We start from the raw sequence: 19,258 nt of genomic DNA, 5'->3' as shown, positions 1-19,258 counted from the left end.
CAGCATCCTTCCCCGGTACCGGGATGGGCACAGCATCCTCCTGGGAAGAGCCACGTCCATCCAAGCCCTCCCTGCTGTCTCCTGCTCCCCAGGGTCGGGGCTGCCGGCACGGCTGGGCTTTGTCCCGGTTTGGGCCCAAATCACGGCAGGGTTACAGGGACTAATAAAGCCGCCATCCCCACACCCCGCCGAGCTGCCGGGCCCTGTGTCCGTCGCGAAGCCGCGTCCCCGGCCCCACGGCGACACCCGGCGCGTCTCCACCGCGAGGTGGCGGCAGAACCCGCGTCTGGATGCGGCGCCGCCGGTGTCCCCGCGGCGGAGGAACCGGGGGGGGACACACAGAGATGGCACAAACTGCCGGTGTAGGTCTGGGAGGGCTGCGGTGGGTGCGGGGGGGTGCGGGGTGCAGCCTTTGGGGGCTTCCCTGCGACCCGCAGCCTTTGGCAGGCAGGCACGGCTCCCCCCTCCCCAGCCTTGTCATCACCCAGACACGACACGTCTCTTGTGTCCCTGTGGGTCCCAAACCACCAGGAGAGTCCCAAATCGGGGATTCTCCGCAAACCTTTCAGCCTGATGCTGATCCCAGTGCTGGGAACGGGAAGCAGCCGGGTCTAAAGGCACGATTCCCGGTATCCCAACGTTTCCCTGTTACTTGTTTCTGTAGAAGACAGTTTTTCTGCTGAAATGCCTGCTCCCGGTTTGAGTAACTGGCAGAGATTGTACACAGCTGTGTCTGCAGAGGGACCTCAGTTACTCACGGGGGAAATCCACTGACAAAGAGCAGCTCCTCTGCCGTGGGGATGATCCGAAGTCACTCAGACCCAGCCGAGAGGGAAAGTGGCCGTGGGAGGTGAGCAGGGCGTGTTGAGGAGGATGCTGTTGGCTCAGAGATGCTGCATTAGGGCATAAGGTTTTACTCTCCATTGCCAGCTTCATTGCAGGTCCCCATTTATTAAGGGCTCAGGATGTTACAGGGGTGAAACTGCAACATTTGGGCACACAGGGGATTCACTTTCTCAAGTCCCAGAGAGCAATACCTGCAGGGGGACACGGTCTCCTTGGCCAGCAAGGGAAAAATGCCTCAGACAAAATGCCTTCTACAGCGAGAGCGCACCCCCAAATTCCTTGGACTTGGCATCTTCAGGGAAATCAGGCCATATGGCTCTGTGTTTTGCCTGCCCGGGTTCTGCTGGCACGGCCACCCGAGACAGGCTTCGCACCCAATCAGTGTCTTGCTGCAAAAATAGCTCTGGCAGTGCCACTTCTGCACTATCAGAAGAGAGTCAAGGTCCTTTGAAATGAGGCTTCGTTCCCATAAGGGCAACAAAAAGCTCGGCACACGGTGGCTTGAATTATTAAAGCTCCTTGCTGAATTTTATTTTGTGCCCTCTTTTGAAAGGCAGCCTTAGAACTGGGGCTTAGGAGAGAGATCTTCAGTAAACAACCTATGGGAACGTGTCAGCACCTTTAAATCTTGCCTGGCAGCCCTCATTCTACTCCATCTTCGTTTCTGAAGAGCTGCTGCATATTTTATGTAGGAAATATTTCATTCTGATGATTGTCTTGCTCTATTACATTTCAGACCATTTCAGGAAAACAGCAAATTTAGAGGTGGGAGAAAAAAATATCTCAGTCTGGCCAAATGCAAACCCCAGCCGGGACGGGCAGGGAGCTGGTGTGGGCAGGCACTGGGGGGGAACGTGTGGGCTCCACGTTGTGATGTGCCCGACCCCTCACTGGTGCTGGGAAGGGGCAAAGGGTCCCTGGGGTGGGGGGGATTTTGTTCCTGCTGCAAATCTGGGCGAAGCCCCCGAGCCCTGCCCTGCACTGGAGCAGCAGAATCGCAGCCACGCTCCGACTGGGGGGGATTCCTGCTGCCTTGGAGAAAAAAAGGGGAGCTGGGAAGCCAGAGGAGAGATGCCGGAGGGCTCTGGGGAGCCAAGGGATGGCTCTGCACCCTCAGTTCAGCACATCACTTTGGGGGGATGAGGAAGGTGCCTAAGAACTGCACAGAAACAGTCAGACCACGGCGTTCCCGGGTCAGCAAACTACATAGCCAGGGCTCAGCAGGTTGGGGTTCAGTTCAGCACAGGCTGTGTGAGCGTCGCATCCAGCGACAGCACCCGCGTGGATCAGGCTCAGTCCCTTTCCCGTGGGCTGAGGGAGGATCCTGCCGCGCTCACAGCACCCAGACAGGGAGGCACAGACCCTTCCTGCGCTGCTGGCAGCCTGGGACGGCTGCTGCACGGGAGCTTTGATTTCTCGCTGTTTCCAAACCACTGCTGTCTCATATTGATCACACGACGCAGACATCTGAGGCCTCAGGTGCATTACGACTGTGAGCACGTTGCATTTAAATTATTTACGCTCGTGCCTAAAAATGATACAATACGCTCAAGAATAGCGGGGTGCTCGGCGTTGGTTTTTCACGCCGCAAAGGAACAGCCCTGTGATGGGGTGATGGGCACAGAGCCATGGGTCTGTGACCCGAGGCCCCGCTCTGCTCTGAAGGACACTGGGGGAGCCCGGGATGAGTGGGACCAGCCACAGCTCTCCATCACCCTTACGGAGCCATCAGTGTAGCAGCAGTGCTCGGTCTCTGCTGCTCTGGTCCACTGCGCCTTGTTTCCAGCCCACAGCCTTTCCCCAGCCCTCGTGGGGGGGCACTGCCTTTCTGCCACCCACAGCAACAGGAAGAGCAAAGGAAATTTGGGAAAAAGAGCTGTGACACAGCCCAGACCCACCCTGGGACAACCTGAGCCCGCAGGACCCCCGAGACACCCTGCAATGGGACGGACAGGGTTCTGCAGCATTTCTGCAGTGCTTAAATAAAGGGAATGTTTTTTTCAGCAAGAGGAAAACAGCAAAAGAGCCAACCCCCCCCCCTTTCAGAGCTGCTCCCCCCAGACCTCAGGCCCTGGAGGCGTTTCTCTGCAGCTGGGGACCATAGCAGCATTGTTGGGATGGCACAATCTGCCCAGGCTCCCCAAAAACGAGAAGGGGAGTTTGCACCACCTCCCCAAACCCGGCAGCATCCACTGGGACGGACCCAGCCGGGACAGACCGAGCCCGGGAGCTGATGCCAAACCAGGAGGATGTCTCAGCCCTTGGCCACAAGCAGGAGAGCAGCCACCGACCCAAATTAGTGACACCCACACAGAAAACTGCCTTATCACGGCAAACAGAGGCGCTGCCCCTGCGTGCTGAGGCACACATTTCCATTGCGAAGCTGCAGCGCGGGAGCCGCCCGGCAGCCCCGGCACGACACTCCCAGCCCTGTCCTGGGGTGCCCACCTTCTTCTCAACACCCTGTCACCCCCATTTATTAAGCATAGATTTCCTCCTGGGATGCCCGGGGTTGGACCTGTGTGATGGAGAAAGCACCTGAGGTGGCAGGAGGAGACCTCTCCTGGGCACACCTTTGATGCCACCAAGCCTGGCAAGAAGCCGGGCTGGCCCCGGGACGTGCCCGTGGGGTGGTGGCCAGCCCTGCCCTCGGGGCTCCCCTCCGCTCCCTGTGCCGTGCCCAGCCCCGCGGCCGCCATCCCACCCACGCTGCTTGCTCAGACTTTCCGTCCTTCTCCTCGATTGCTTTGGCCTCTGGGTCCCTCCTTGCTTTGCCCATGTCTCTCCCAGGTCACCTTCCACCGCCAAAAATCTGTGCAAAAGTTCCTGAGATGCCTCTGGGCCCCGGCAGCCGCTTTCCCGGCGTCTCGCAGCCCCCGGGCAGACACAGCCCAGCGCCGTGCTGCCACTCCTGCCACCGCTTCTGTCCCCGAGAATATTTGAAATCGAACAAGAACACAAACATTTGTATTCCAGACACTTCCCAACCCCGAACTTATTTATCATACTTGGCTCTGCTCCTGGAACCGGGGCCAGAAGAGGCTCCGAACGATTTAGGTTATTTAACATGCTGTGCATAGATCAATCTCGCTCTCCCCTCCAGCCACAGGTTTCCCTTTGTGGTTTGCTGCACAGTTATTATGTCCATCAATATCCAAGTAATTAAAATCCCCCATTATCCAGGTCCTGGCTGCCTTATGAGCTCCTCATAAGCTATAAAACCTTTCATGGTCAACTTTCCTTAAGTGCCCGGGAGGTCTCCAGCCCCACCTCGGGATCCCCGGCTGCTCTTACCACCCTGAAGGTCCATCTCAGGCACCGACTGCTCCAGCCCCAAGTGTGTCTGCCAGGATTGCTCATTTTTATCCTCAGCTTTCTCCCTCTGCTGGAATTTTGCCCCACAGCCCTGGCAGCATGGCTGTGATGGGCACCTACTCCCAGTGACAACACCTCTACAGACCAGCCCTTGTCTGCTGGTCGGGCTCTCCTCTCCTGCACGGCTTGGCCACGGGTCCCACAGCAATTTATTAATAACAACCAATTTGCTTTGTGTTTCCCCCTTGTTAAGGGACAGGAGGGCACAGAAAATAACTGCCATCACCTTCTCCCTGGCGGTGCCCGAGGGCTGAGGCTGCAGCAGGTCCCTGCCCTGAGCACCGCATCCCTCCGAGCGCTCCGCCTGGCAAAGGCACAAGGAACACGGCGGGGTTTATCTCTGCTCAGGGAATTACTCACCTTGGCAGGAGTGACTGCCGTCCAGATATGATTAAAGGACATGACTCAAGCCAAAAAGTGCTAATTATGGCACAGGAGGAGGAGGAGAGAGGAGCTGCTAGATTATGCCTCATATGGAAGGGGAGTGAGATTGAAAAGCCATTGTTGCAGAGATGATGAAGACGAGGAGATGATGAAGACGGGGTTGTCCCAGCCCAGGGCCACCGGCACCGCTGTGCTGGGGACAGGCTGGACACAGGGCCCGGAGGCAGCCACAGGCTCCTGCCAACATTGTTCTTGTTCTGCCGTTGGCATCACCCTGTCCCACCTCCCGCATCACTCCTCTTGCAGGCGCTTTGCCCAAGTGTCCCTGGGACCTGCCACCCCGGCCCGACCGTCCTGGAGGGGCTCTGTCAGGGACAGAAGGGGATTGTCCCTGTGTGCCCTCCAGTAAATCTCTGGATTTCTGCTGTCGCTCAGCACGTGTCCCTGCCCCATCTGCCACCAGCACGAGGACCCCCCTCCTGCCCCGCTCCGTCCCCAGGGGCTGTTCCCAGGCTCTCCATCCCCCCTGCAGCTCCTCCGGCTGCCGGATCCTGGCGCTTCCCTGCCTCTTGCTGCCGTGTTGCTGCAGCAAGTGGTGTGTGCAGCCGCAGTGTCGGCGCTGCAGGGGCTCCTGCGGGGACGAGGGACACGAGCCTGGGGCTGGCACACACGGCCACGCACTCGCCGGCCAGGGCTCCTGCACTGAGGGTTCTGCACATGGGGAAGCCAGAAGGACAGACACCCAGAAGGACAGACAGCCAGAAGGACAGACAAATGCTGGGTGTGTTTTCCCATGGATGGTCTGCGCTGGGACCAGGGTCACCAGATGGACAGACACCCAGAGGGACCTTTGGGAAAGGGCTTTAATTCACGCCCTGAAGTCCCTGATATTTGGCCAGCGCTTACAAACCTTTAAGCTTACAAACAAAGCTTACAAACTGTTAGTGCTGTCTGGAAATAAAAGGAACCAGAGAGTGAAACATTAGCATTAGAATAAAAATAGCTTTGCGGGGGCAGACACGGTTTGGAAACAAGCCAGAGGCAGGTCTTGACACAGGTCTTGGACCTCCTGGTAGGACTCTGAAGGCGGCAGTCACTGGCCCTGCTGCCGCAGCCCCGGCACCCACAGCCCCACACCCAGCATCTCCCCGAGCATCTCGGCTGAGCCAGGGCTGAGGGGAGGAAACCACCCTCCTCACAGCCACAGACCGGCTGCCAGAGCTGCCCCAGGGCTGGTCACAGCCAAGGTGACAAAATCCACAGGCTTTGAGTCCAAGGTCTCCGGGGCCGGGGCTGGGTCTGTATTTACTCAGAGACAAGCACAGCAGGTTCCTGGTTTATGACGATGTACTAGAGCAATTTGAATAATAAATACCACGAAGAAAGTGCATTATTATGAAATATGGGCTTTTCTGATAAATAAATCACAGCCATTTTTTGCTTGTATAATACCAATAGGTTGCGTTTGGGGCAGGTGGTGCTCACTGCAGTGTCTGACACAGAGATTTGCAGTAAAACAACATCCCCTCCCTCCAGCTCGGCTCTTACTGCAGCTCTGCCAGGGTCTCCTTGTGGGGTTCCAGGGGGTGACGCTGTCGGGGCAGACCCCGTTTCAGCAGACCGTTCCCTGCCTGGGAAGCTGTGCCACGTTTGCCAGGCGGCCCCGGGGAGGGCTCAGTGCCCGCGCGGTGGCTCGTCACCGGTGGCCTGTCACCGGTGCCACGCGGGGGAAGCGCCGCGGCCGCCCCAGCGCCCGTTTGCGGCGTTAGTCACGGCGGCCGCGGTTGCCAGCCCGGGTAAACAGGGGCAAACAAAGGCACTGGTGCTCCAGGCAGGACGGCAAGTCCATGAGGCAATCCCTACCCGGCTTCCCAACAGCTCTGTCAAACTGCTTTCTTTAAAAGAAAAAACCACAAAAAGGAAAAAAAAGACAAGTGGCTGCTATTATTGCAGTCAGAGGCTGTCTCACGCCGGGCTCCACTGCTAAATATATTCTGTGTTTACTGTACGCAAGAACAGTAGGAAGCCTTCCGAAACGGCGCTGGGGTTGCTCCGCTTTATTTCGGCAATCAATCACGCCAGGCTTGAGCCATTTTTATACTGACACAAATGGAAAATATTTTCCTGGTTTAATTTCTCCCGATCAAAGATGTTTCCTCAACAGAGAGGAGCCTGGTGGCCCTGGGGGGTGAGAAGAAGGGCCTGAGGAAAGTATTCCATGGGGGAGAGGTGGGGCAGAGCTTGTGGGGAGCCGGACACACCAGGGCGAGTCAGGACACGATCCCCAAAGGCCGGGGGCGGTTGGCGAGGCTGCTCATCACCTTGCTTCCCAACTAATTTGCTGGGCAGGAGGCTTGGTGTTGGCCCAACACAGCACCTGGGGGTGCCCCAAGGCCGTTGCTGAGAGTGGGGGGCGATGCTGGGGCTGGACACGTCGGCTCGAGGGGATGAGACCCACAGCCCTGGGGGTGGCGGTGCCAGGGGTGAGGGATGGTGGCACACACGGGGCAGGGATGCGGGCCCGCTCCCGAGCATCCTTCCTGGGACACATCCCACCCACCCCATCCCCTGCGAGCGGCCGGGCTTTGGCAGGAGGGTCTGGGGGTGCTGGGGGGCCGGGGGGATGCTCCCGCCGCGCTGACGTGGGGCGCAAATGAAATGAAATCGGGTGTCTGTCAATAAACAGTGCCGAGCCTGACGTCAAGCTAACGAGCTGGTGAGCTCCTCTCCCTGCAGAAAGCTGAGTCAGTTCCGGCCACGATGAGGTTCATGGAAGGAGCGTTTCCCAAGTGCTGTTTAGGGAAACTTTACGGAGAAAGTAAACAAAATCCATTAGATATCTGACCCCAAACCCCTGCCCCTCCGCAGGCCTCTCTCGTGACAGCAGCAGCGGGGGGAGAGGATCCCAGTGTGGCGAAGGGGACGGCTCTTGCCCCCCTTGCTGGGCTGGTTTCTGGTTTGACACTGACACCCTGACGGCTCGGAGCTGGAGCGGGATCAGGCTCAGCTCGTGCTCTCAATTAGCAGTTGCTGATCAGACGGGTTTCTGTCAGGGGGGCTGCAAAGAGCTTTTTGCCATACCTGTACACATCCACAGCCACACAGCATCCTCCCTCTCCCCTTCCCTCCCCTCCCACATGGAGCTGAAATAAATTTCCAGCTCTAAAACTGTTCTATTTAAACTGCCTGCATAGATAACCCCGTGCAGACAGAGCGAGTGCCCATAAACCAGCGCTGACATTGATGAGGATTCAAGGGCAGTTCTCCGGAACAAAGACAAGGCTTCCTTGTAAACAAGGCATCGGTCACTTAGATGACAACAATTAGGCAACAGGCCTGTTGGGAAACATCTAGAAGGCAACCCTGCGAGAGCTGAGAGCAGGGACTGTCGGTGGGAAGCTGTTGGGAGATCTCGGGGTGTCCGTGCCTGCTGCGCTCGATGGTTCAGGGATGTCAGGAGCCTCCCTGTCCCGGTTCTGCCCAAAACCAGCCTCGGCTGGGGCGGGTGACGCCGTCCCGGTGCCCGACACTGCCAGCCTCGCCTCTGCCCTGCCGTCGGAGCGGGTGCTGACGTGTGCTGCTCTTTGCTGGGGAAAACAACTGCTGGCAGGAGTTCAGCAACCTGCTGTGACCCCAGGACAGTCACAACCGGCCTGGGAACAGCCCCAGCCCGGCTCGGGCGGCTGTGCGGGGCTCAAACCCCCACAACACCTGAGCAAACCCCCACGGAAAGCTCTGAAATGCCCATACAAACCCCTGCAATGCCTGAGCAAACCCCAATAATGGCCATGCAAACCCCTACAACACCCATGGAAACCACAACAACACCCGAGCAACCCCCCCGCAGCACCCGAGCACCACAGGTCTTGTCCTCCCACAGGGGCAGGGGCACAGCCAGCCCTCTTTGTGCCCTGGGGGGATCCACAGCAAGGTCTCAGCATGTGAAACCCACCCCCCAAAGCCCCCTAATGGCACCCCATCCCTGCGACGCTGCCGCTGCTCCGCAGGCAGGGTACGGGCAGGGGGGAGGATGCAGAAATTGCTTTTCTAGCAGCGACAAAGCAGAAGCCCTCGGGCCACACGGGAGGGAGGAAAACACCATCTGTTTTCTCCGAGGGGCTCTTTTGCTACTGGAGGAATGAGCTACAAGGCTGATAACACCAGGATTTTGAGCTAATCTCCCCCACACCGTACATATGGGTTGATTTCCTGATGAATCTCCGCGGGCTGGGTGTTTCCCTCGGCTCTGATTGTCGGTTCCCTTCTCCCAGCATCACCCGCGACGTGTCCCCGTGTCCCTCTGCCACCCCACACACGCTGCTCTGCCCAAAATGCAGCCAGGGCAGGAGCTCCCTCTGCCACGCTCCCGCTCTGCTTTGCCACCAGATGAAGGAGCTGAGAAGGAAAGGTGGAGGTTTTTCCGCCAGCACAGCCCGTCCCCCTGCTCCAGGGCCCTGCACAGAGAGGGTGCTTCTCTCCTCGCTGGGGGGGAACGCTCTTTAATTCGCTTGTGGGTGGATCACAAACCAGCACTGCGTTTTACAAATCAGAACAGAAAAACAGCCTCAAAAGTGGTCGGGGTCAGTCACAGCCCGTGGGAAATAGCCTTATTGCCACCTGGCGATTCGCTCAGAGCAGGCAAACAAGCAGCAGACACAGATCAAAGCCAGTGTTCAGGCTGGGTGCACTGGGATGAAGGTGCTTTGCTGTTTTAACTAACTAAAACTAACTAACTAACTAACCAGTTCTTGTTTCCCCACCGTGCTGGACCCCTCTCAGCCACAACATCACACAGAAGTCACCCAGGCTTTCCCCTAGGGCTTGGTCCCAGCAGATCCCTGGCCCTGACATGAGCCCAGACCCCTCCTCAGCACCATCACAGCCTCCACTGGGTACCCCCAACCAGCAGCTTTCACCCCCTGGACCCCTGGGTCACCTCGCTGAGGAGCATTGCCACCGTTCTGCCTCACCCTGGCCACTTCAGGACCCCAGTCCCCAGCCCCGTGGCACCCTGGGCCATGCAACTGTGCACATCTGGCTCCCGGCCATGCCATTTTGCACATCTGGCTCTTGATCCGGCACCCACCCCCCGTGCACAGCCCTGGGCTGCAGCCACTGTGGCTCTGGGGGCGATGGGGGGCACCGAGGGCCCCCAGGAGCAGTACAAAGGCCTGTATCCTGTCTGCCACCCCCGGGCAGCTGAGGAAGCGGCTGGGCAGAGATTAGAGCCGTGACAAGGGGGACAGGGGAGCCCCGGTACGTGTGTCGGGTACCGTTGCCCATGGGCCGGGCTGTGACAATGACCCGCGCCAGCCCCGCGTCCCAGCCCCGGGGCAGGATTTCCCGTGAGCCCGTCCCCCCGCAGCAGACAATGAGCCGTCGGACGCCTGGAGACGGCGCTGCCTTCGCCCTCCTCCTGCCAGGGGTACGCGGGGACCCGCAGGAAGATCAAACAGGAAACTCAGCAGAGAAAGAAAAAGGTTGTTCGTGCTTGAAAGTCTAAACTTTCATTGCCGTGCTCCGTCTCGCTGACCCAGGGGGAAGATGCTGAAGTCAGGACATTAAAATACTTTCCCTGGCCCCTGTGGGAAGAGCAGGACGTGGTGAGCTGGTCTGCAGGCGTGATGGGGAGGTGCCTTCTCAGGATGCTGGTCCTGCCAGCACACGGGACTCCAGGATGGAGCACCCCCGACCCCTCCAGGGACCGGGTGGACCCCAGCAAACCCGCTCACCCCCACCCTCCCGCCGGCGCATCCTTTGCCTGCTCCTGCCCCATCCCCGCTGAACGCGGCTTCTCTTCATTTCCCGAGGCCTCCAGCCTGGCTGGCAATCTGCCACCCGCCTCTCCCGTAATTATCTCCCACTACAAGTGGGGAGCACCACAGCCAGGGTTTCCCTTTTCAAGGCAGCTTTGGGAAGCCTCAAGCCCTGGGAGAAGCTACCCATGGTCCCCCCCGGCCCCTTCCCCAGCCTCTCTGTCCCCCCCATCACAGCAGCATCTTGGGCCAGGAGTCGATGTGTCCTCAGCTTTGCTGAATGCAGGGCTCCTTCCAAAGGGTCCTGGCGTTTACAAGTGCCAGAATTTTCTGTTTCTGTTCTGTTTCTCAACAGACATGATTTACTTACTGTAACTGGCTATCCGTTATGTCTCACACTGCATTATTAACTCACGGATCATACAGTTAGTGCAGAATTTATGAGAAATGAGGAGACATTAATTATCAGTAATACCACAAACTTTACTCTTATATGGTCTCCCCGCAGAGCCGTGCCGGGCTCCCGCGGCAGCGCTCAGAGCCAGGGGGGTGCCATCCCCCAGAGCCCCGGGGGCACCGTCCCCCTCGCTCGGGCCACTCCACCCCCTGTCACCAAGTGGGGACAGACCATCCTGCAGGGACACGCTGCCCAAAAGCCACAGCGGGGTCGGCGAGGGGCAGGGCTCTCACTCTGCACCCCCGATGCCTCTCACCAACTCCTCTTACTGCATCGGCACCATGAAAATTTATTATTTTCTTAACTTGTCAGCAGCCTGTGCTGCCCCGAACCCGGTGAGGCTGAGGGACCAGCTCGGCTGTCACCGGCTGCTGCTGGGTTTCCCACATTTCGGCAGAACAGATAAGCTGGTGCCCAGTGACAGAGACGTGGTATGGGGAGGAGGGAGCCCCACACAGCCACCAAAAGCCACCAAAAGCCACCAAAAGCCACCGGCTGCAGCCCAGTGACAGGCGTTAATGAAACCCACTCTCGTTTGCCTGGGCACAGAATTAATGCTGTGCCGGCTCCGCCTGATATAACAGCGCCTGTCTCTGCAGCCCAGGAGCCAGCATCTAATTTAGTTTTCATAGGTAGGATAAAGAAAAGTATTAAAAAGACACGGTGCAATTTTTTTCCCCTATTAAAAACTCTTCTGATGGAATTTAACCAGCTTAATTGTCTCCTGTTGTCTGAAAACCAACACCTTTTTTTTCTGCTTTTTAGGCAGGCAGCTGGTGAGCAGGATTGCCTGAGAAATGTCTTTACTTCCCAGAAACTGAGCTGCAGCAGAACTGCTGTAAAGTACCTCCCTCTGAGCTGCACGTCGGAGCTGGGACCACAGGACAGGTCACAGGGAATGTCCACGGCCAAGTTCTTGGACTTTGTAGACAAAGGGCACAGAGTGTCCTCCTTGAGAGGTGGGATGAGTGTTCCCAGATGCTCTGCTGAAGAAACAGCAGCCACAGAAAACCCCAACCACCAGAAAACCCCAAACAAAGAGAAACACGGTGGAGCCCGTGCGGGACAGAAAGAGGCCCAGGAGCCGCAGCTGGAAGGAGCCGTGGGCAGGGAGAGCAGGGGCAGGCGCTGCCATTCGCACGACCTGGATGTCTGACAAATTCCCAGGAATCTGGATTCCACGAGGAACACGATGAGCCGGTTCCTCTCTGACCTTACAGCCGTCCCGCAGCTGCAGAGCTCTCCGTCTCCGAAATATTTCCCAGCAGAGAGCAAACAGAAGGAGCAGCGTTTATGGCTCCTGAGAAGGCCAGGGGTTCTCCACCCTCCCTGGCAGCAGAAGCAGGGAAGGCTGCGAGTGAGTCAGAGGTGGGCACACGTGGAGGGAACACACGGGGAGGGAAGAGACGGTCTGAGGCTCCTGGGCACTGCAGATTCTCAGGTTCTATATACGTTAAAGTCAAAACATGTATATTGGGCACTGCAGATTCTCAGGTTCTATATACATAAAGGCAAAGCATGTATACATATTGTTAAAGCAATCATTCCACTTTCCTCTCCTGTCCCAAAGCCTTCTAGATGCCCTCCCAAAGGCTCAGTTTCCGGACATTTTGTATAGGGCTGGAAGGTCTCTGCAGCACCACTGCTGTCCCCGGGCACTGCTGCATCTCCCAGCACCGAGGCGGTACCAGAGCCCAGCAGGCTGAGGCAGGCCAGCGAAAGGAAAGCTATGCAGAACATGCCCCAGCAAAACGCACAGGCATCCCAGATTACCTTCTTTGGAGCCAATTTGGACAGTTACATAAATGCAGACTAAGTTCTCTGCAGGAGTTTGCGGGAAAGGCACCAGCTCTCCAGCCACCCGTGGCCTCCTCACCACCTCCTGCTCCCGGGGCTTCCCCGCAGGGGCCGGGGGCTTTCCCAGCTGGGACACGTGTGGCTTTACCTGCCCCTCGCCTGCATCCCTGCACTGGGGCAGGCAGGATCCTCCGGCTCTTCCCCACCCTGAGCCCGAGATGACTCTGGGTCTATTTAAACAGGTTTGGTGCTGCCAGCGGAGCGTGGACCTGGCCACGGAGTCACCATCCTTCCCAAACCTTGCCCTCCAGCAACCACTTCCTTGATTGCCAGACCCGGAGGCTCGGTTTAGCCTACAATAAATCATAAGCACTTCGGCTTCCAAACCTTAGTTGCCAGGACCTGGCAGGAGATGCCAGCGGGGTGTGGGGCCGGCGGCGCTGCCGGGTGCCACAGAAGGGTCCCCGCACCCGAAAGCGCGGCACAAACCCTGCCTGTCTCCCGGCAGCAGAACCCCCCCGGCCAGAGCCCTCCAAAGCCATCACGTCCTCAGAAGTGGAGAGCAATTAGGGATGTGGCTGAGCCGCTCTGCAGAGACGGCGGGGATAGGAATTAATCCTCCCATTAATGTGTGAAACAGAGCGTTTGCGTTTTGCGAAGCAATTATACAATAATAGCAGGAGAGTTATGATAGAAATCACATCTTGTCTGAAGTTTCGTTCCAATCCAACACATGAATAATTCCTCCTAGGCATTACTGGGAAAGCACTATTAAAAGACCGATATAAACAAAAATTACTGGAAAAAACAGATGAGGCATGTTTCATCTCTCAGTCAGAGCTGAACGCAACTAAATTTATACAAAGTGGGCAGAGAAGCTTGAAGGGGCAAAGGCATTTGTTAGTGCTCGGTGCGAGATGAGCTCATAAGCCAACGCAAGCTTCGTCCTGGCAGCTTTTGATGTCTTACTCCTAAAGCATCAGCTTCCTTCTCGGTTTCCATGGCAGATACTTTTCTGAGCTTGTATCTTCCACAAATATTGCTAATTTATTCTCTCAGCCACGTCTCTGCAAAGACCTGCAGCATGATTCCAAGTGCAATAAGAGGGGTGAAACCAAGCATATGTTCACATGAGCCTTGGCTCTTGTTTTGGACTCGAGGAGACCATGCCGTGCAGAAGAAGGGCTCATTTTCTGCACCCACAAGACCATGCCCATCTCCTGGCACTGCTTTTTGCCCTGTGTGCTCTACAGCTGTATCACCAAGGGGATCCTGGGCTGCGGAGGGAAGAGTGTGGCCAGGAGGTGGAGGGAGGTCATTCTCCCCCTCTGCTCTGCACTGGGGAGGCCACAACTGGAATCCTGCGTCCAGTTCTGGGCTCCCCAGTTCAGGGAGTCCCCTTCTCTGGAGATCTTCAAGCCCCACCTGGATGCTCCTGAGTGATGTGCTCTGGGCAGCCCTACTTTGGCAGGGGGGTTGGACTGGATGGTCTCTAGAAGGTCCCTTCCAACTCCAACAATTCTGTGATCTGTCCAGTGAAGCAAAGTACATTTAATGTTCTGCTCAGGCATTTTTGACAGGCGGGTTTCCCCCCCACAGTGCCCCAGGGAGCACTTTCCATCTGAGCAGGAGGGGACCAGCGACGGTCCCTGCTCCCTCCGCTCCCCCTTCCCATTCGTCTTAATGGGAGTCTGTAAAACACGAGGCTTTTTCACAGGCAGAGACCCAGGAACCAGCCACATCAAAAAGATCCTATTTTCAGGGTGGATTTACCAGCCCTGCAAATGTTGAGCAAACAGCGGCTGATGTGTAATTCTCACAAATTCGGCACGATTTCAGGAAAGTGAGAGGCTTTTAAGTCTTTCTGGCAGGAGGAGAATCACAGGGTTTTGCAAAGCGGCTGTTTATACACTAAAGCATGAAAGAGCTAGCACATACAAAAGAAATTCAGACAAACTTGTAAAAAGTAACCCGCACAATGACAGCCACGCGGAACTGGCGGAAAAAATGTCAGGCACGTGCCGGGAGAGCTCGTGCTGGTACCAACAGCGGGGAGCAAAGTCCTGGCAGCCGCAGGGAAAGCCACTCCCGGGGCGGGATGCGGTGAATTCGGGGCATCGGCTGCTCCAGGGGTGATTCCCCAGGGCCCAGAGAGGAAAGTGGTCAAACACAGATGTGCAGCCCACTCCCCCTCTCCTACAGATAAAAGCCTGGCAAGCCCCACCAGCTGGGAGCTCAGGAGAGCCTGGATGGAGCTGGGATGCCCAGTGGTTCTGGGGAGCAGCAGCTCACGATGAGTCCTGTTCTCCCGGCACAAACGCCGGGCACACGGACTGCAGGAGGGCTCCTGCCTCTGCCCTGGCTCCCGCTGGCCACAGGAGAGGGGGTTTGCATACACATCCCCCTGCTCTGTCCCGAGGAACAGGAGTTTTAAAGGGAATGTGGCGTGACAAGAAACTGGGTGAGGTTACTTTGGGTCTGCTCGTTACTGGGGTTGGAGATCACCTCCACGGCTCTCCAGTAAGTGGGGGAAACCCCCTGGGGCCGCTGCTCCGGCCAGCATGGGGACAGAGGCTGTTTCTGGACTTCTTCAGTAAGGATGAGTAATAGGGGTCACCAGCACAACCAGTAAACAAGCAGCTAGTTTCCCAAACAGTCCCTCTGCGGCGTCCGGCAGCTTTTGAGCCATTAACCAAAATACACTTATCTCTGGATCCCTGGACTCAAGTGACTTTGAACCCATTGCCATTCTGGGCCAGATTGAGCTGTGCTCAGTCATAACAGATTTCTAAGCCCAGGAGGGTGCTCCAGTGGTCACAGCCAGCCCCTCGCAGGCAGCCATGCCCTGTCCACATCCTCAGCGAGGGGGAGGCACAGAATCACAGAGCATCTCATGTTGGAAGGGACCCACAGGGCTCATGGAGCCCAACTCCCTGCTCCTCGCAGGACAGCCTCACACTAAGCCCTATGAGTAAGAGCGAGTCCTCCCAGCCCAAGGGCTTGGCATTGCCTTGGGTGGGGTGGAGAGGACAAACCCTTTTGGAGCAGAGCAACTGAGCTGGAAATTAAAGAAAAAGGATTCGCAAGGCGGAAGCAGGGCAACAAACTGCCGGGTGCTGCTGCTGCAGCGCTGCAGGCACCGCGGGGCAGAGGGATGTCACCTCCTGTCCAGGTCAGAGCATCGCCATGGGCAGCTCTGGGCTGTGGCACCCAGGGAGGTCACCTCAGAAGCCATGATGGATCAGCTGCCTTTGGGAAACCACTTGCCAACTGGAAAATATAGCATTGTGAGCCCTAAATGTGACCTGTATCACCTGGGACCATCCCACACCTGGACCCGGGCAGGTTCCATGGTGGTGTTGTGTTTCTGAGCGAGACACAGAAAATGCTGGTCTTCTGAACAGGCTCACAGATAACACCTCTTGCTGGAACTGCAATAGTTCTCACCTGGAATTTTAACTCTTTGTTGTGTTATAGACAGTATATTTGCAATGCAGAGCTTTTCTGTGTGTGACAAAAGCCCAGGAGCGGAGTTTTGAGCTGCACTCACTCAAAGTCCCACAGCAATGCTCGAGGTTGTGTGAAGCCCACTCTGGGCTGGGGCAAAGAAAAACCATCCCCATCACAGAAACACAGAAAACTTTTCTCCTTGGCTGCCCGGCAGAGGAAAGTTGGCAACTCAACTGTTAAACCGGCCTGTGAGTGCTCCGTTGACATCACGGTGATCTCATCACTGTAACTTGAGCTCTCGGCATTTTTCTCCAGACTGCCTTTAAATACCAGCCCCAGCACCGGGCAGCACCCATCGCTCTGACCGACCCCAGGGCACTCCCGGCAGCTCCTCACATCGATGAAAGCAAAGAGGAGCCACAAGACTCCAGCCATGTCCACCTCCCTGCGAGTCAGCCCCTCGGTCCACGGCTACCGCTTCGACACAGCCCTGCGCAAGAAAGCCGTGGCCAACATCTTCGAAAGCATCAACGAAGAGTCCCTACAGAAACTCTTCAAAAACTCTGGGGACAAGAAGGCGGAGGAAAGAGCCAAGATCATCCTCGCCACCGACCAGGACTTGGAGGAGAAAACGAGGGCGCTGATGGCGCTAAAGCAGCGGCGAAAAGACAAGCTGCTGCAGTTCCTGACATTTCGGAAATACTCCATTAAAGTGCACTGAGCCGGCAGCAGGAATGGAGGAGAGCATTTCGGGACGGGACTGTTTGTGACCTCCTGCCACACAAGGGCTCCGCTGCCCCGAGAGCTGCTGGCAGGACTGGGGACACGAGAGGACCTCGGACCCTCCGCACGGTGTGAACCGCGGCAGCGATGGCAGCTCCAGCTCCGACGGCAGCACCGGCAGCATCAGCAGCCAGAGGCTCCCAGAGCAGGGGCAGCCCCCGGGCAGGGGCAGCCAGGCTCCCCGGTGGCTGTGGGACCCAGCCGTGGGGGTCCCCGTGCCTGGGCACGACTCGGGACCTCCTGAGGGACTCGGTGTTGACGGACTTCACCTCTGCACTCTGCGAGCCCTCACTCAGCCCTGGGCCGGGAGGGAGGTTCCAGGGACTGATCAGCTTCTGGTCACGGATCTCTTTGCATTTGTTAAAATGCCCCAAAGCGCACCGTGTGGGTGCAGCTCAGCTCAGCTCCAGGGAATGCACCAGGGACACACTGCCCATCTGTACCTTCTCTTTCTCCAGCCGTATGTGGGCAGTGTAAGCTGTTTGCACAGAAGCAATAATAATGACAAATTTCCCTGAATTTACTGTGAAGTTCCTTAATATTTTGTTCACTTCCCATTAACACAAAAAAAAAATCTAAATATCATAACTACAGTTCTTATTTGTATAGATTACAATAGCTTTTAGCCGAGTACTTCATGGAAATATTTTATGACAATGTTATTATTACATTGACTATAATTTATTGCATATGGCGATTGAAATTTAATAAATTATGAAGTAAATTTAATTTCTCTTGTCTGAAATGCTCAATTCTCCTGGAGGAGTGGGGTTATACTTTTTTTTTTTGGCCATTTCATAGAGACTCTGTTTCAAGAGCAGGCTGCCCGCAGCTCTCCCCAGCTCCTCGGTGTCAGTCGTTGCCCGGTGCCGGCAGCATCCCCGGCATCCCCGAGTCCCACCACCCAGCCCGGGGGCACCAACTGGACCCTGTGGGGGCTCTAGCATCCCCAGAAAGACCCCACCAAATTTAATTGCAACCCACAATGCAATTGCAACTAACTCCGAAGTTAGTTTCTCCTCTGTAATAAAGGAGAATTACATCTTTTGCAATAGTCAAACAGAAAAACGGGTTTAGAAACCGCCCAGTCCCGAGCCCCAGCGAGCGGCGCGGTGCCTCGGGCTCTCGGCATTCCTGCAGAGCCCGGCCTCGGCTCCCCGTCCTCCAGAGAAACAGAAGTGAGTTATGAACGCTTTGGCAGCAGGATTGGGCTCCGTTTTTCTGCAGATTATGCCCTACTATCATGATAGACTATGTTGAAAATACTTAAAAATAGCCAAGACCAGTTATTTATAAGTCTGTCCTCTAATAACCTGCTGGCTTAGAAAAAAACATTCCCATGACTCTGCTTAGAGCAACAAAGATAAAACAATTCAGAGGAATGATGGACCATCTGTGGTTGTTTTGCCTACGGTAAAATCTCCAAATCACCTATCAGGGAATTACCACTTCTCCCGGGAAGGCTGGAAGGAGGGGGGTCCCACCTGGGTCGGGATGGACCTTTCCAAAGGGACCTCCAAAGGCCTCTCAGAACTGTCCCCCCCCAGGAAAACCTGTCCCCATGTGGGATCTGCTCCAGAGGCAGTGGCCACTTTTCCAGCGTTCGCCCTGTCCCGGTGTCCTGCGCTCAGCTCCAGCTTCACCCGCTCATGACACATCCCTCAAAACCAGCCAGAGTGACACAAAGTGCCTCAAATGGATTGTTTCCAAAAAAGGCCAAATGGGGCTGTCGAGCGGCCACCGGCGGCCCTGGACACCACCTCATTGTCCCCCCCCGCCGCCCCCCCCCGACCGCTCCAGGCCTTTGGGACGCAGCTTCTTCCCCCGGCTCCCGTGGGTTTTCCCATCAGAGACACCTCTTGTGTCACAAACACAAACCAGACACCAGCAGCCACCAACCCCTGGGGGTGGGTCACACCACGGGACCCTGACAGCCCTGGCTGCAGGAGGATGCTCTTGGGACCCTCATCCAGATCCTGCCCCACACCAGGCACAGGTCTGGACGGGGGGGACAGTCCCGCCCAGGGCTGCGGCCACCCCATTCCCATGAGGGAGACATCCCCGTGCCCAGCCCGTGTGGGGACAGCAGCACCCTGGCTGGGCCACAGTCCCTCCGCTTCCCCGTGGCCACCTCTAGCCCAGCGCTGCCAGCCACGGGGACCCTGGTGCATCCTCTGCCGCTTTCTCCCCCGGCAGAGAGCGGGTCGGGGGCAGCACGAAACACCGACCGGCGACTGCGGCACGTCCCAGATTGCCCAGACATTCTGCTCACAGACATTTGCATAACGTGATTGATAAGATCTTGTGACCCGGGGACTTTATAGTCCCGCTTGTCCCATTATATTTAAATTATTGGCCCGGGTGGCATCCCTGATAAATAAAGGCAACTGACAAAAAAGTTGTGTGTTGG

The 19,258-nt window shown here is 56.8% G+C and overlaps 1 protein-coding gene across 1 annotated transcript; it reads left to right on the top strand.

Annotated features, from left to right (window-relative positions):
- Positions 1-16,406: 16,406 nt before the first annotated feature.
- On the top strand, positions 16,407-17,577 carry LOC106896174 (chromosome unknown open reading frame, human C8orf4). The gene has a single exon (XM_014955947.1). The coding sequence runs from the start codon at positions 16,466-16,468 to the stop codon at positions 16,784-16,786; it is 321 nt and encodes a 106-aa protein (XP_014811433.1). The 5' UTR covers positions 16,407-16,465; the 3' UTR covers positions 16,787-17,577.
- The last annotated feature ends 1,681 nt before the right edge of the window (positions 17,578-19,258 follow it).

This window comes from Calidris pugnax, unplaced genomic scaffold, assembly GCF_001431845.1.
Source record: "Calidris pugnax isolate Ruff unplaced genomic scaffold, ASM143184v1 scaffold314, whole genome shotgun sequence".
Classification (NCBI taxonomy): domain Eukaryota; kingdom Metazoa; phylum Chordata; class Aves; order Charadriiformes; family Scolopacidae; genus Calidris; species Calidris pugnax.
The sequence above is the reverse complement of the archived record's forward strand: the minus strand, read 5'-3'. Positions and strand labels throughout refer to the sequence as shown.

What these genes read in the sequence shown, in the direction of transcription:
- LOC106896174 (XM_014955947.1), top strand. Translation starts at nt 16,466, where the DNA reads ATGAAAGCAAAGAGGAGCCACAAGACTCCAGCCATGTCCACCTCCCTG.